General features: G+C 42.4%; 1 protein-coding gene across 1 annotated transcript in view; it reads left to right on the forward strand.

Moving 5' to 3' along the window:
- SLC28A2 (solute carrier family 28 member 2) overlaps positions 1-16,207 on the forward strand; it is a 70,795-nt gene that overhangs the window by 27,629 nt on the left and 26,959 nt on the right. The window contains exons 4-6 of the mRNA XM_044283383.1: positions 2,325-2,416; positions 8,416-8,605; positions 10,450-10,591. Of these exons, the coding sequence (XP_044139318.1) occupies positions 2,325-2,416; positions 8,416-8,605; positions 10,450-10,591 (424 nt within the window). The remainder of the gene's footprint in view (positions 1-2,324; positions 2,417-8,415; positions 8,606-10,449; positions 10,592-16,207) is intronic.

Here is a 16,207-nt window from a genome sequence, read left to right on the forward strand (position 1 = left end):
ATTTACTCTTACAAAAATATGTTCTGGATTTAGATTCCTATCTATAGGACTCCACCTCTTTGATCAGAATGCTAAAGAATTATGAGTGGAAAGATGACTATCAGTGGCTGATGCTAAATGTATCTGCATAATACTCCAACATTCAACATAAGTTGGGTATAGACTGTATAGCCCAGTACTTGACAGAGGATACTCGCATGCCCCCTCAACAAAGGGCCTATGTGCTCAACAGCATCAGGCTCATTCTTAGACATAATATCCAAGATAACATTTTCCAACAGACTTGGGGCACCGCTTTGGGCACAAGGTTTGCCCCAAGTTTCACTAATCTTTTCATGAGAAGGTTTGAATATACATTAATTTATAAATCTAAGTATTGGGGTGGTTATATTGTCTTTTACCATAGTTACATAGACGACTTACTTTTTATATGGAATGGGAACCATTGAAGAGTTTCTTTGTTACATAAATATCGATGACTTGGGGCCTCACATTCATGTGTACAGTCAATAACTCTTCAATTGAATACCTGGATCTTGAGCTGTTAACAGTAGATAATGCTATCCATACTTGTACCTTTAAAAAAAAAAAAGTGGGTAGCAATAGTTATCTTGACTTTTCCAGCACACATAATAAAAAATGTAAGACAAACATTCTGCTTGGACAGTTTAAAAGAGTTGGGTGAAATTTCAATCTCGATGAGCATTTTATAAAAAAAAAAGTAATATGCTTTCTAACAGGTTTCGTACAGGTATCCTCCTAATATTATAGAAGCACCAAAAAACCGAACACAATCAGATTGCTTTTTCCAAAAAGACCAGTAGGGAATTGAAAAGACATACAATACCAATTTTTTATCAACGCCTATAGTAGTAACCATAGTGCAGGGAGGAATACTTTATTGAAGCACTGGCACATATTGAAGAAAGATCTGATTTTAGTGAAATTGCTACCTATTGAGCACCAACTTACATACCGACGGGCAACAACCCTCAACAACCTTTTAGCTCCAAGTTCTCTAAAACCACTAAGCTTAGCATTGTTTAAACCTCTGTTTCAATTGCTCAATGAAACCAGAAATCATGTAGATAAGTTAATAAGTTAATACAAGGAACTTACTAATGTATTGTGATTGTCCATATTGCTTCCTTTGCTGGCTTGATTCATTTTTCCCTCTCATTATACACTGCTTGTTTCCATGGATATGACCATCCTGCTATCCAGTAGTGGTGGCCGTGCTTGCAGACTATAGAAAAAAGCAATTTTCCCTATAGTATGCATGTACGGTGACCACTAATGGATTGCCAGGTGGTCGTAACCATGGAATGAGTAAGACTATGGGGGCATAACAGAATAGGTTTTAATACATTCCAGTTTTATAGACTAAATATATAGAATGTGAACATAGTCTGTTAAAGAGTAACTAAACCTTTATATAAACTTTTAATATGTTGTCCCTAATGCCCTCTAATATACTTTATTTATTCTTTTTTTTTATTTTTACTACACTTCTCCCTGTTTAAAGCACACCATTCCCTGGTGCGCCTAAATCTCTGTTCACTGTACACCGATGACAGCTCAGCGGTGTTAGGAGTACATTTTATCAACAGGCCGCAGCAACGCTCTGGGTACGGGCAGGAGTGCTGGGCATATTGCTGCTCCTGCCCGTACTCCCCGAATGATTACTAACTGTTGACATAGCACATGAGTACTATGCCAAGATTAGCTGAGGCAGAGCAGGCTCCTGCTTCTGCCTGCTCCGATAAGCTAAGAGAACTGCATGTCAGCTCTTAGCTTAGCGGAGCAGGCAGAAGCAGGAGCCCGCTCCGCTCTGCTAATCCTGACATAGTACATGTACATGTGCTATGCCAAGAGTAAGTAATCATTCAGGGAGTACGGGCAGGAGCAGCAATATGCGCACCTGCCCGTACTCACAGCGCTGCTGCTGCCTATTGATAGAATGCACTCTGTACACCGCTGAGCTGTCAGCGGTGTACAGAAAACTGTTTTAAGCACACAGGGAATGGTGCGCTTTCGGTAGAAAAAAGTGTTGTAAAAATAGAAAATTAATAAATAAAGTACAGTATATTAGAGATAGTTTTATTAGGGCATTAGGGACAACATATTAAAAGTTTATGTAAAAGTTTAGTTACTCTTTAAGGATTACTGTAATGAGCTTTTAAACTATTTCTAATTGTATGCTGCTGTTAAGCGTGACTGTCGTTGAGGTCTGCATTCCATCTGGGTAAAGTTTAACAGAATTAGCAAATACCAACATATTTTAATGTATTTAACATAATAGTTTCTATTCCTTATATGCCTAGCAAAATGGCCGAACCATATGACAAAGCGGCAGAGTTCAGCAAGAAGCATTCACGTGTTCTGAAATTCATTATCATTGGAATTCTTTGTGCAGGTAATTTCATTACCATGTATAACATACCAGGTGTATCCTATAATCATAACACTAGTGTTTTATATATTTGAGGTGTTTGACCAAGAAAAGGCAAAATCTAATAAAGGACTCATGCACACGACCGTTCTTGTTTTGCGATCCATTTTTCACGGATCCGTTCTTCCGTATCTGAGGTTTTTCTCTGATTTAAGTTCTCTTCCGTTCCGTTATTCCACAAAACATATCCGTATGGTTTCCGTATTTGATCTGTTTTTTTTGCGGATCGGAAACAGTAATTTATTAATCACCAAATACATGAACAATATGGGCTGGGCATAGCATTTCTACAGTATGGATCCGCAAAATACGAATGAAATACGGATGACATATGGATGTGTTCCGTGTGCGTTCCGTATTTTTTGAGGACCCATTGACTTGAATGGGGCCTTGGACCGTGATTTGTGGACAATAATAGGACATGCACTACTTTTTTGCGGAACGGAAATACGGAAATAGAATGCACACGGAGTACCTTCCGTTGTTTTTGCGGATCCATTAAAGTGAATGGTTCCTCATAGGGTCTTAAAAAAAAAAACTGAACGGAAGCAGAAAGAAATTACGTTCGTGTAAATGAGCCCTAAGGCGGTAAAATTGCATAAAATGATAGAAGTCCTAAAACTCCCCAATTCAATCGCCTGCCATTCCAGTTCTGCTGTTCTGATATTCCCCTTGGGGCTTTGTTTAGATGGCTGCAGCAATGACATTCCCGTCTACAGTGGTGTACATTTCGAGGCTGATTAGCTGCAGCCATCACGTGTATAGATGACCATTGCAGTAAACAAAACCCAGTTAGGAGCACCAGTGCGATTGCACTGGAACAGCAGGTGATTTAGTGAGTGTTGGGTCTTGTATTATTTACTAGACATTAAGTCTGTTACAAAAACGCAACTGCAACTGGTGGCTTAAACTTCTGGCAGTGGCTGCTGTCTGTGACTGAGAGTGCTGGAACTGTGCGGCTCTGTGATGCATGGACAGTAATGGCGGCGCTCCGACGTGGAGAGCACACCATAACCTGCGAGCGGTGGCGGTGATTGTGCGGCGTGCAGGTGTGGGCGGTGCAGATGGCCTGTGGAGCGCCGTGTGATGATTGGTCGGCTCACCACGCATGCGCAGTTGAATTATCAGCACAGACACACAGCCCTAAGCACGCACACAGGTCTTTTGGTCTTTTATTATAAGAGATAGCTTGTACCATTGATTCCCTTAAACACAATCTATAATAATAAAAGCCCTGTGTGCGTGCTTCATGTCCATGTGGCAATAATTACAAACCGGATTCCAAAAAAGTTGGGACACTATACAAATAGTGAATAAAAACTGAATGCAATGATGTGGAGGTGCCAACTTCTAATATTTTATTCAGAATAGAACATAAATCACGGAACAAAAGTTTCAACTTAGAAAATGTACCATTTTAAGGGAAAAATATGTTGAATCAGAATTTCATGGTGTCAACAAATCCCCAAAAAGTTGGGACAAGGCCATTTTCACCACTGTGTGGCATCTCCCCTTCTTCTTACAACACTCAACAGACGTCTGGGGACTGAGGAGACCAGTTTCTCAAGTTTAGAAATAGGAATGCTCTTCCATTCTTGTCTAATACAGGCCTCTAACTGTTCAATCGTCTTGGGCCTTCTTTGTTGCACCTTACTCTTTATGATGCGCCAAATGTTCTCTATAGGGGAAAGATCTGGACTGCAGACTGGCCATTTCAGTACCCGGATCCTTCTCCTACGCAGCCATGATGTTGTGATTGATGCAGAATGTGGTCTGGCATTATCTTGTTGAAAAATGCAGGGTCTTCCCTGAAAGAGATGACGTCTGGATGGGAGCATATGTTGTTCTAGAACCTGAATATATTTTTCTGCATTGATGGTGCCTTTCCAGACATGCAAGCTGCCCATGCCACACGCACTCATGCAACCCCATACCATCAGAGATGCAGGCTTCTGAACTGAGCGTTGATAACAACTTGGGTTGTCCTTGTCCTCTTTGGTCCGGATGACATGGCGTCCCAGATTTCCAAAAAGAACTTTGAATCGTGACTCGTCTGACCACAGAACAGTCTTCCATTTTGCCACACTCCATTTTAAATGATCTCTGGCCCAGTGAAAACGCCTGAGCTTGTGGATCTTGCTTAGAAATGGCTTCTTCTTTGCACTGTAGAGTTTCAGCTGGCAACGGCGGATGGCACGGTGGATTGTGTTCACTGACAATGGTTTCTGGAAGTATTCCTGAGCCCATTCTGTGATTTCCTTTACCGTAGCATTCCTGTTTGTGGTGCAGTGTCGTTTAAGGGCCCGGAGATCATGGGCATCCAGTATGGTTTTACGGCCTTGACCCTTACGCACAGAGATTGTTCCAGATTCTCTGAATCTTCGGATGATGTTATGCACAGTTGATGATGATAGATTCTTCGCTGGGTAACACCTTTCTGATATTACTCCACTATCTTTCTGCGCAACATTGTGGGAATTGGTGATCCTCTACCCATCTTGGCTTCTGAGAGACACTGCCACTCTGAGAAGCTCTTTTTATACCCAATCATGTTGCCAATTGACCTAATTAGTGTTAATTGGTCTTCCAGCTCTTTGTTATGCTCAAATTTACTTTTTCCAGCCTCTTATTGCTACTTGTCCCAACTTTTTGGGGATTTGTTGACACCGTGAAAATTTGAATCAACGTATTTTTCCTTTAAAATGATACATTTACTTGGATTAAACGTTTGATCTGTCATCTACATTCTATTACAAATAAAATATTGACATTTGCCATCTCCACATCATTGCATTCAGTTTTTATTCACAATTTGTTTAGTGTCCCAACTTTTTTGGAATCCAGTTTGTAAATTGCGCATGCGTGGCGCACCGACCAATCAGCACACGGCGCTCCACGCGCTGCCCGCACAGCCCACAAGTCCTTACATACACATTTCATCCCGCCTCTCCTGGCCTCTGATTGACTTATTGGCATTCCCTACACACCTCTCCAGTGATTGGTCCAGGTCTATGTCATAGGTGTTTGAGGCAGTGTCTGGTCTCTAGAGAGGCGGTAATTGGCTGCGTCAGCTGTCTATCAAATCTCAGATGGTGGTGCCTGGGTCGGTGCCAGGGAGGTGCTGCTGCTGGGCTGGTAATTGGGGGGATTTTCTGTGCACCCTGTTGTTGGAACAATGTGGGAGGAGCGAGGTGTCAGCTGGAAGGGATGATGGAGCTGGAAGACCCCGCTATCCTTCCCTTGTCGCCGGCTAGCAGAGCTTCTGCAGCGGGGCACCTGCATCTCCGCTCTACAGTCTGCAGCTCTGACCAAGTTAGGGAGCGGAGAGGAAGACAGGATCCCATCGTGTGTGACAGTCAGCGCCATGCAGCAGCACCAGTGCTGAGAGCCGGACCACCGAGCCGCCCCCCAGCTGCCACTCTTCTCACAGAGCCCGTGGGGAATGGAAGCTGGGCTGCGAGTGCCATAGCAGAGGGGCTGGACGGGGCTTGTGAGTGGTGTGGGCAGTGCGGCTGTGTGTCCTGATTGGTCGCCCCGCATGCACAGGTTAAAACTGGGTACACACACACGGACACAGCGCACTCACACAGCGCTTTTATTATATAGGATGCCAGGGATGTCAAACTCATGGCATTCCAGTTGTTGCAAAACTACAACTCTCAGTATGTCCTGATAGTTGTAGGCTACTTGGGCATGATGAAAGTTGTAGTTTTGCAACAGCTGGAGGGCCACGAGTTTGACATCCTTGTTTTATACAATTAACCCTTCCCACTTTGGCTAAGGCCTCTGGCACACGACCGTGTGGCCTCTGTGGCCGTATTGCGGCCCGCATATGGCAGGTCCGCAATACACGGGGCACTGGCCGTTTGCATTCCGTATTATGGATGTGGACCCATTCACTTGAATGGGTCCGCAAATCCGGAGATGCGGAACGGAAGCACGGAACGGAACCCTACGGAGGCAATACGGAGTGGACAGAGTGAATGGGGTCGTGGTCCGCATGCGGCAGCCCCACGGTGGGTGCCCATGCATTGCGGACTGCAATTTGCAGTCCGCAGCACGGGCAGCACACATTCGTGTGCTAGAGGCCTAAGTGTTGATCTAATGTGAGAAAACCACTATAAAAGGGTTTTTCAGGGCTTCAGTATTAATGAACAATCTTTAGTATCTTTGCTGCCTGAAGAGTAGTATTGTAGGCACATGTGGTATCGTGAGATATTCATGGACAGTAGGATGTTTTCTTTTGTAATGGAAAAAAATAAAATGTAAAATGTTTGCAGACTTTGCTTACGCCCTGAGTCTCAGTGATGTAAAAGATATATATGTCAAATTTGAAGAAGATTGGATAATATTTAGAGGTTGCACACTTTGATCAGTTTTGTAAAAGTAGGCAAAAAAAATGTTAATTACTTTTATTGGGAAAACTAGAAATCACAAACTTAAAATATTAAAACTAGACACTAAGATTAATAGGTAGTATGATAGGCAAAACGTGTTATATTAATCAACTTTGAACGATGCAATCCCTTCTTTTGTTAGCTTGGTGACGGCTTTTCTCTGATGCTCGACTACCCTCAACAAGAATTGTTTTTGTTGTTTGTCCCTGACCGATTCGTTTAACTTTTTATCAGAGCAATTCCTCTTTCTGCGGTATCATTTACCACCTTAAGAACGTTCACATGGCTTCTAAGAGAATCACTGCAGTATTCTGTCAGGTCGTGGATCCCAAACAATTCAAAAAACATCTTTGTTTTATTAGTAACGAAATGGCTCAGGTCTTTTCCTTCAAAAACTACAGATTTTTACCCTTCTAATCGTTTCATTTCCTTTTTATTTGCAGGTTTGGTTTCAAAATTTTTAGTCATATTTTCCTTAACAGCCTGAGTAATACGTTCGTCCAAAAAAGCCAATCCTATATTTGTTTCTGACAGATACCAAAGGTGTCTCTTAGCAACTGTGAGAGCACTTTTTTTGACGTCTGCATCTGGGTAAATGCTCAGAAGCTGTAGCATATCCAAATCATTCTTTGGAGGCCATCGACTTACAATTGCCTCGTGCAAAAAGCGAACATACAGTATATGAGGCTAACAAAATGTGCAACCCATTTCATTCCTTTCAATTCTCGTTGAGGAATATTCAACTGTTTAGTGAAGAAGACAATTTTAAGTGCATATATTGCCTTTGCCATTCACCTTGCTTGATGCAGAGCCTCTGGGATCCTGAAACTGAAGTTGTTTTTAGACCAACCTCCTAGGTACAGGAGCGAGAGTAGTAATAAAAGTGATCAATATGTGCAACCTCTAAATATCATCCAATCTTCTTGAAATTTGGCATATATATCTTCTACATCACTGAGACTCAAGGCGTAAGCAAAGTCATATGAGAATCACATCTTTGGAAAAATGAAACACCCTAATGGACATTTACTAAGCTCTTTATGTCACTATTGTGGCGTTAAAAAAGTTGCACATTATGGCCAGCTGAGCTGGGAAAAAAAGGGATCAGGGCTTAGTAGGAGGAGCGTTGCTTCACGCGGCCTACCAGATTTACCATAACTTACACCAGAAACTAGAATAAGTTATAGGTGAAGTCTGCGCCAGCCCCTGGCTGGTGGAGACTTCAGTTTCTGGCGCACGGCAAGGCAGAGATGCCTATAATTTATTAAGAGGCTTCTGCCTCTTAATAAATTAGGCGCATCTCACACCAGCGCAGAGTGGTCAATCTGCCCCATTGTGTTGGAATTCGTTATGCAGTGCATTTCATGTTACTAATATCTGGCCTAAGTGTGGACACATCTGTATTCATGGCAAAACTTGATCAACTGTGTGCACTACACTTGTTCATTTCAAATGTCCAGTTTGTGACACATTTTCATTATAGCAGTTCATCATACATTACCTTCCTCATCACAAATGTGTAGGATGAATTTTGATAGTAATTCATTTGCTCTTTCTGTTTTCCAGGGTATGCAGCCTACTTTATTGCGGCTTGTGTCCTGAACTTTAATCGTGCCATTGCTTTACTGGTAATAACATGTGTGGTACTTTTCTTCTTGGCTTATGACCTATTCATGGCACGATTTGGCAAACGTATTAAACGTTTCTTTACACCACTTGGCAAATTCTTGAAGAATTACAAAAAATGGATAAAGTGGTGAGTTTCTCTTCCTCTAGAATGTCACTAGGGATTCAACATACTTTAGACCAGGGAAGCCCAACCTGCGGCCCTCCAGCTATTGCAAAACTATAACTCCCAGCATGCCCGGACAGCCTACAGCTACGAGCTTACAGCAGGGTATCATAGGAGTTGTAGTTTTACAGCAGCTGGAGGGTCGCAGGTTGAGCATCCCTGCTTTAGACTTTAAAAAGAGCATTAAATTATGATCTTTGTTACGCCATTGAAGTCTTCCAATGTTGGCTATGAACTATTGGGGTCATTTATCAAACTGGTGCAAAGTAGAACTGGCTTAGTTGCCCATAGCAGCCAATCAGATTCCTCCTTTCATTTTCCAAAGGAGCTGTCCAAAATGAAAGGTGGAATCTGATTGGTTGCTATGGGCAACTAAGCCAGTTCTACTTTACACCAGTTTAATAAATAACTCCATAAATGTATGCCAAAGTATGCCCTTTTGGATGTAATTTTTTTGTGGAATACATCACAAATCCTATTTTCAGTTTAAGGAATTGTGAAGGCCTTTTGTTGGATAGAAGTGGTGTGATGTTGGAAAACAAATATGACATCAATATTTGTCAGAAACTTAGCAAAATAAAAAGTTCTAAATAAATAATAAATTTCAGTAGTTGTGTATCTGTGACAAATGAAATCACATGATTTGTGATGTTTTTAAACAAAATTATATTTTTTTTTCTGATCTTGATTTTGTGTTCATGCCGTGATCTAGCACAATAATCACGTCATGTAGCATTATGGGGCTCTGACCTTGGGTAACTTAGATCAAACTCCCAATGTTAATAAGACCCCCAATCAGACCTGAGATTAGACCCCCAATGTTAATAGGCTACTTTCACACTACCGTTTTCAATTCCGCTATTAAGATCCGTCATAGGATCTCAATAACGGAAGAAAACGCTTCACTTTTGTCCCCATTCATTGTCAATGGGGACAAAACTGAACTGAACTAAACGGAATGCGCCAAAATGCATTCCGTTCCGTTTGGTTGCATCCCCATCGCAGACTTGATAATGCTGCAATAATGCTCCGTCCTGAAACACAATGTAAGTCAATAGTGCCGGATCCGTTTTCTCAGACTCTCAATGGTGTTCATGACGGATCCGTCAGAGCTATATATGACACAATACAACCAGATCCGTTCATGATGGATGCATGTGGTTGTATTATTGTAACGGAAGCGTTTTTGCAGATCCATGACGGATCCGCAAAAAACGCTTGTGTGAAAGTGGCTCCTATTGAGCCTTCCATGTTAATAAGCCCCCATAGTAATCAGGTCTGAGATCAGACCTCCATGTTAGTGACCCCCATATTAATAAGACCTCAGATCAGACCTCCATGTTAATGACCCCCATATTAATCAGACCTCAGATCAGACCTCCATGTTACTGACCCCCATATTAATCAGACCTCAGATCAGAGAGATCACAACACTGACATCCTCACGCTGTGCGCAGTCACAGCACAGCGAGCAGCCAAGGAATCGTTGAGTACAGAGCGAGGGGAGCGCTGCATTCACTGCTTCCCGATCTTCCTGTACTAATGAGCGCTACCATAATGAACTATAGTATTCGCCTCATAAGACGCACTGACATTTTCCCCCCACTTTGGGGGCAAAAGAAGTGCATCTTTTACAGCGAAAAATACATTGTAATGATAGAAAGTAGGCATATATATATCATGTCTAAATAACCAAATCTTATAATGAATCAGTAACATAAAAGTGACACATCTGACAATTTGATGTGAAGGAAGAAGAAACGTTAGTGTGTTTGATATATACATTTATGTGCATTTTATGCTTTTAGGATATTTGCTGCATTGGTTCTTATTGGATTGATCCTCTGGTTGGTATTGGACACAGCGAAGAGACCCGCACAGCTTATTTCATTTGGAGGTGTCTGCATGTTTGTCATTTTCCTCTTTATTATGTCCAAACATCACCGTGCAGTGAGTATCTTGTGAACCTATTAGTAACCAACAACTGTTCTGTGAAGTAGTAAATAGCCTTCATTGCCACACAATTATAAAGCCTATATTATAATAACTCCCAAGTTATAATTCTTATATTCTTATAGTTTGTGGCATGTAGCTCCAGATCTAATAGCACCTGTAATATTGTCAGCTGGAGCAGCCATACGGTTCTGGCCTTGGCATTGACTCCTTTTATAATCAGTGCAGGAGGTCTACTACCTAGGCTAATAGGTATTGATGAAGTCTAATCATTTCATCTTGGAAAAGTTATAGCACAAATCTTCAAATATGGAAGGAAATAGCTGATGTCGCAGGTAAGGAAAACAATGATGTGTGAAAGAAGTTCTGGATTACCTTCCTTACCCTCCTACAAATTTCCGAAGGCTCATGATTCTGTATTGGAATCAGCTTATTTCTAGTGCAGCTTATTTCTAGTGATCGGGATCAGGAATCTTTATTTCACGTTTTAATGCTCTCTAGGGTGCACAGAAATTACACTATATTAAATTCTGCAAAAGGGGGAGCCTGAAGGTGGCCATGCATTAGAGATTTCAATTAGCTGAAATCACAGATTATTGTCCATCCATTGTCCATTTTCCACGCACCATGCAATCATATTAGGCAATAAGGAACCCCAAAAGTCTGTCTGATGCTCAATCTGATGTGTTGAATTAAAGAAGTTGACCATTTTCTCCCTACTGTTGACCGATGTGTTTGTATGATGACTATATGGCACTTACTAATCTAGCTTATGTTGGTATTCTGTGTCATTTGCTATATGGCATAAGCCATGCCCCCCATGTTAGGCAAATCTTCGGTGCTGTCCACACAGGAGGTCTGTCCATTAGATGGCCGCGGATAGAGGGTCATGCAACCAGACAAAAATAACTCCAGACACATCACTCAGCCTACTCCATTGCAACACACTGCACCTGCACTAAATTCCCAATGGTGCAAATGCAGATAGCAGGTACAGTGTATTTCAATGAAGGAAACATCACATGGAGGTGGTTTGCCTGGCCACATGACTCTCCATCAGCAGCCATTTTATGGACAAGACCTCTGTGTGGACAGAACAAAAGCGGCATACCTTATAAAATATAGAAAATGGAGTAAAATATCATCAAATGCTCTATTAGTAAGTGTCATATAATCATTTTATAAACACATTGGTCAATAGTAACCAGAAAGTGGCCATCCACTTTAATTCAGTCATTTGTCATAAACACTCCTTGGGACTGTACATGAATCTTTGCTTCACACAACTGATGATATGTGCAACAACAAATAACATAATGAAATTTGGATCCTGAATGCAGCAGCCAGTCTCGCTTTCTGTCCAACTGCTACACTAATGCGTCCACCATGTGCCAGTCACTGCACTATTTGCTAGTTCACTTTAGAATACAATGTAAACTTTTTACTGTCATGAGTTTATCTTAGTGCTTTAGTCTGTCACGGATCAGCGGATGTGAACCCACTGTGCACTGACTAGCAATACTCTGGAGGGGAGTAACTAAGCAACTACCCGGATTTCACTAGAGCCTCAGATGGTGAGGATAGGCTTGACCGTTGGTAATTGCCAGGGGCTAGTCAGTGGCAGTTGGTCCAGGCAGATCAGGAGGTACCTGCGAAGGTACCGACAGTACAGACGTGGTCAGACGGGCAGGGTCGTTACCAGGAGCAACAAGAGGAAGAGGCAGAGACGTAGTCATAACAAGCAATGGGTCAGGGCAGGTGGAACAGGAACAAGGTCAGACAATCCGGTTCAGCAACGGTAGAGGCGATGCAAGCAGGCAGTGATCAGACGATAAACGAAGTCTAGGAACGAAGTATGAAGTCACGAACACGAGTGGTAAGCAAGCTCTTTAGCACAAGATTAGGACCTTGACTCTGAGGCGACTGGGTTAAGGGCTGAGCCACTCAAATCCCTTCAGGAGAGCCAGGGTAGGTTAACGAGATCACATGACATGACTCAGCCCCGCCCAGGGTGTGATGCGTACTGCCACATCAGCAGCTGAGTATAAGCAGTGTCCAGATTAAATGGAAGTTGTGGAGCGGAATCCACATAGTTAATACCAACCGCACAGGCAGAGTCCAGAGCTGCAACAGAGCCTGGAAGTAGATATCACAGATGAGCACAGCGCCCGGGCCCACGGTGATGAGTGGGGGAACAGCGCTGCACAGAGGTCGCTGTTACATAGTGGCCCATATTTCTTTCTTCATCTCTATCTACCACTCTACTTATGCTCTACATTCTGCCAACAACCTACATTCTGCCAAACCTAAATGTCACTACTCTGTGCTCCTCCTCCTTGACCTTTTCTCTGCCTTTGATACTGTTCAGCACTCTCTCCTCCTACAAATCCTCTCTTCCTTCAGCATCAAAGACCTAGCCCTCTCCTGGATCTCCTCGTACCTCACCAACAGAACCTTCAGTGTTTCCCATTCATCCTCCTCATCACACCCCCTCTCTGTTGGTGTCCCTCAAGGCTCTGTCCTGGGTCCCCTATTTTTCTCCATTTATACATTTGACCTCAGACAGCTGATAGAGTCCAATGGCTTCCCATACCACCTCTATGCTGACGACACTCAAATCTACTCTCTGGCCCATATGTCACTTCCCTGCTATCCAGAATCCCTGCGTGTCTGTCGGCAATATCTTTATTCTTCTCCTCCTGCTTCCTAAAACTCAACGTGGAGAAAACCAAATTCACCATCTTTCCCCCATTTCACTAAGCCTCCTACCTGACCTGTCCATTACAGTTAATAGCACAATGCTTTCTCCAGTCTCACAGGCCCATTATCTGTTGGGGAAACATTGGATTCTGCCCCGACCTTTAAGCCACACATCCAAACCTCACCTCCACCTGCTTCTCAACTTAAGAACATCTCTCGTATTCGCGCCTTCCTCATCCCTGAGTAAACTAAAATACTAGTGCATGCTCTTGTCATCTTCTGCCTGGACTACTGCAACATCCTCCTATGTGGCTTCCCATCCACCACACTCGCTCGCCTCCAATCTATTCTCAACTCCGCTGCTCAGTTAATTCACCTCCCCCCTGGTTTCTCCTCGGTCTTCCCCCTCTGACAATCCCTTCACTGGCTCCCCATTGCCCAGCGAATTCAGTTTAAAATACTCACAACTACATAAGGCCGTCCACAACCATTCCCTTCCTTATATATCTGACCTGCTTTCTCAATGCATCCCTGCACGTAATCTCAGATCCTCACAGGACCTCCTCTTCTGTTCTCTCATCTTTTCTTTAACAATTGACTATAAGATTTCTCAGGTGCCTGCCCCCTTCTCTGGAACTCACTACCCTAACACATCAGACTCTCCCCCAACATCCTCCATAATTCAAACCTACATCTCCTGAACAATTTAATTCATTTCCAATATCCACAGTTTTAACTTTGCCCTTAAATTCCCCTTTTTTAGGCAGGCCTAGTAAATTACAAATCACTGAATAAAGTGGCCTAAATTGGAGGAAATGCTCAGAACCCCAAATAGTGTAGCGTATTTATAACTGGGGGAGCAAAACCTCCACATGTGATCTGCTGCAAACGGCAATCCCCAGCAAATAATGCATACAATAGAGGATTCCGACAGCAGACCACATGTGCCACAAAAAAAATCCTACACAATATGGAATAATGTGTGAATTAGACTATGATAATAAATAAATCACTGCACCTTTGCAGTAATTTATTTATGCCTAGTAAATTCCCTAATCTGACTTCTTCCTTTTACCCCCCTCCTCTACATGACTCCTCCCTTCATTCAACAGTATCCTGACACTTCTTGCACACTTCTTGCCCTTTAAAAACTACCACTAATAGTACTACTACCATTGCTAGTATTACCACTGCAGAAGACTGCATTAGTTGACCATGGCTAAGCTGAGGTTAAACATGAATTATAAATTGTAAAGATTTTACCACCTGTCAAAGATTCAACTCAGATATTGTATTTCCTTTTCTTTGGTAAGCAATCCTTTCATATCTGATTCTGTTGCTTGTTTTTCCTGCAAAAAATGAGGTGTCGTTCAGCTGTCAAAGAACACTCATTTCTGTTTAGCTTAAAGAGAACTTTTCATTAGTTATGGCCACTATAAACTCCTATACTGTAAATGCAATATAGGGGCTAGTGTTCTTGGCAGTCAACTACTCCCACTTAGGCTTAAAGGGGTTATTCCATGACTTACATAAAAAAATAAAAATCAGACTTCATCTAGTACTTGACAATCTCTTTCTAACAAAGCTAGAACCAGCCCTGTACCTCACATGGATCCAGAGATCTCCACATTCATTGCTCTGCTAGATTTATATCAAGCTCACTGCTCAAGGGGAGTGTCTTTTCTGCGGCAGCTCAGGGGGCATGTCCATGCTCTCCCTATCACAGCTCAGGAGGCAGCTGGTGGATGAAACTGAGCATGTGCGGCCATCTCAGTGAGCAGGTCAAAGAAATAAGAAAGAACAAACAAACAAACAGCAGGTGGCGCCATACAGATACAATTTTTTTTGAATAACTTAGTGGCTGTACTACATTTTAATTACCTCCAATTATAACAGTTTTCAGATCCGGGTTCTGGTACAGAATATTTTTGATGGGACAACCTATTTAATTGACATCTCAGAAGAAACTCCTATTTGACATTTCAAAAGTAATTAGCATATGGCGCAGGAGTTGTTAAAACATTTTTTCTAAGGTATGCCTTACTACAGCAGCCATACATGGACTTGTTCTGAAATCTATCCCTAGCTCCTATGTAGAGTTACTGGTATAGCAGTGTAAGGTTGTCAAAACTGATGACAAGTTCCCTTTAAGTCCCCAGAGTTGTATCATGCCCCTTTATAATGTCATCACTGCTTAGGAGAGCGAAATATAGTAGTATGTCTAGTAGTAGACAGCTGAGGGAAGCAAGGTTATACAGAGGTTATAGAACCTGAGCTCAGCTAGCAGAAAGATCTGGGAGCAGATACGTAGTTTTATGACTGAAGGCAGGTCAATGGCCTTTAGCCTAAGTCTACTTTCACACTGGTGTTTTGGCTTTCCGTTTGTGAGATCCGTTCAGGGCCCTCACAAGCGGTCCAAAACGGATCAGTTTGCATTCTAATGCATTCTGATAGGAAAAGGATCTGCTAAGAATGCATCAGTTCAGTCTCCATTCCGCTTTGGAGACAGACACCAAAACGCTGCTTGGAGCGTTTTGGTGCCCGTCTGATGAAACTGAGCCAAACGGATCTGTCCTGGCACACAATAAAAGTCAATGGGGACAGATCAGTTTTCACTGACACAATCTGGCAACAATAGAAAACCAATCCGTCCTCCTTTGACTTTCAATGGTGTTCAAGACGGATCCGTCTTGGCTATGTTAAAGATAATACAAACGGATGCAGACGGTTGCATTATCTGAACGTAAACGTCCATGACGGATCCGCACAAAACGCGAGTGTGAAAGTAGCCTTAGAGAAACACTGCACATAATAACTACAGGGAAAAAAAATATAAACGTTAGCGTGGCTCACCCCAAATGGCCGTGGATAGGTGCTTAAACCCAGAAGTTGAATCACCCTACTCAAAGATAA

The sequence above is a fragment of the Bufo gargarizans genome, chromosome 2, assembly GCF_014858855.1.
Source record: "Bufo gargarizans isolate SCDJY-AF-19 chromosome 2, ASM1485885v1, whole genome shotgun sequence".
Taxonomy (NCBI): Eukaryota; Metazoa; Chordata; class Amphibia; order Anura; family Bufonidae; genus Bufo; species Bufo gargarizans.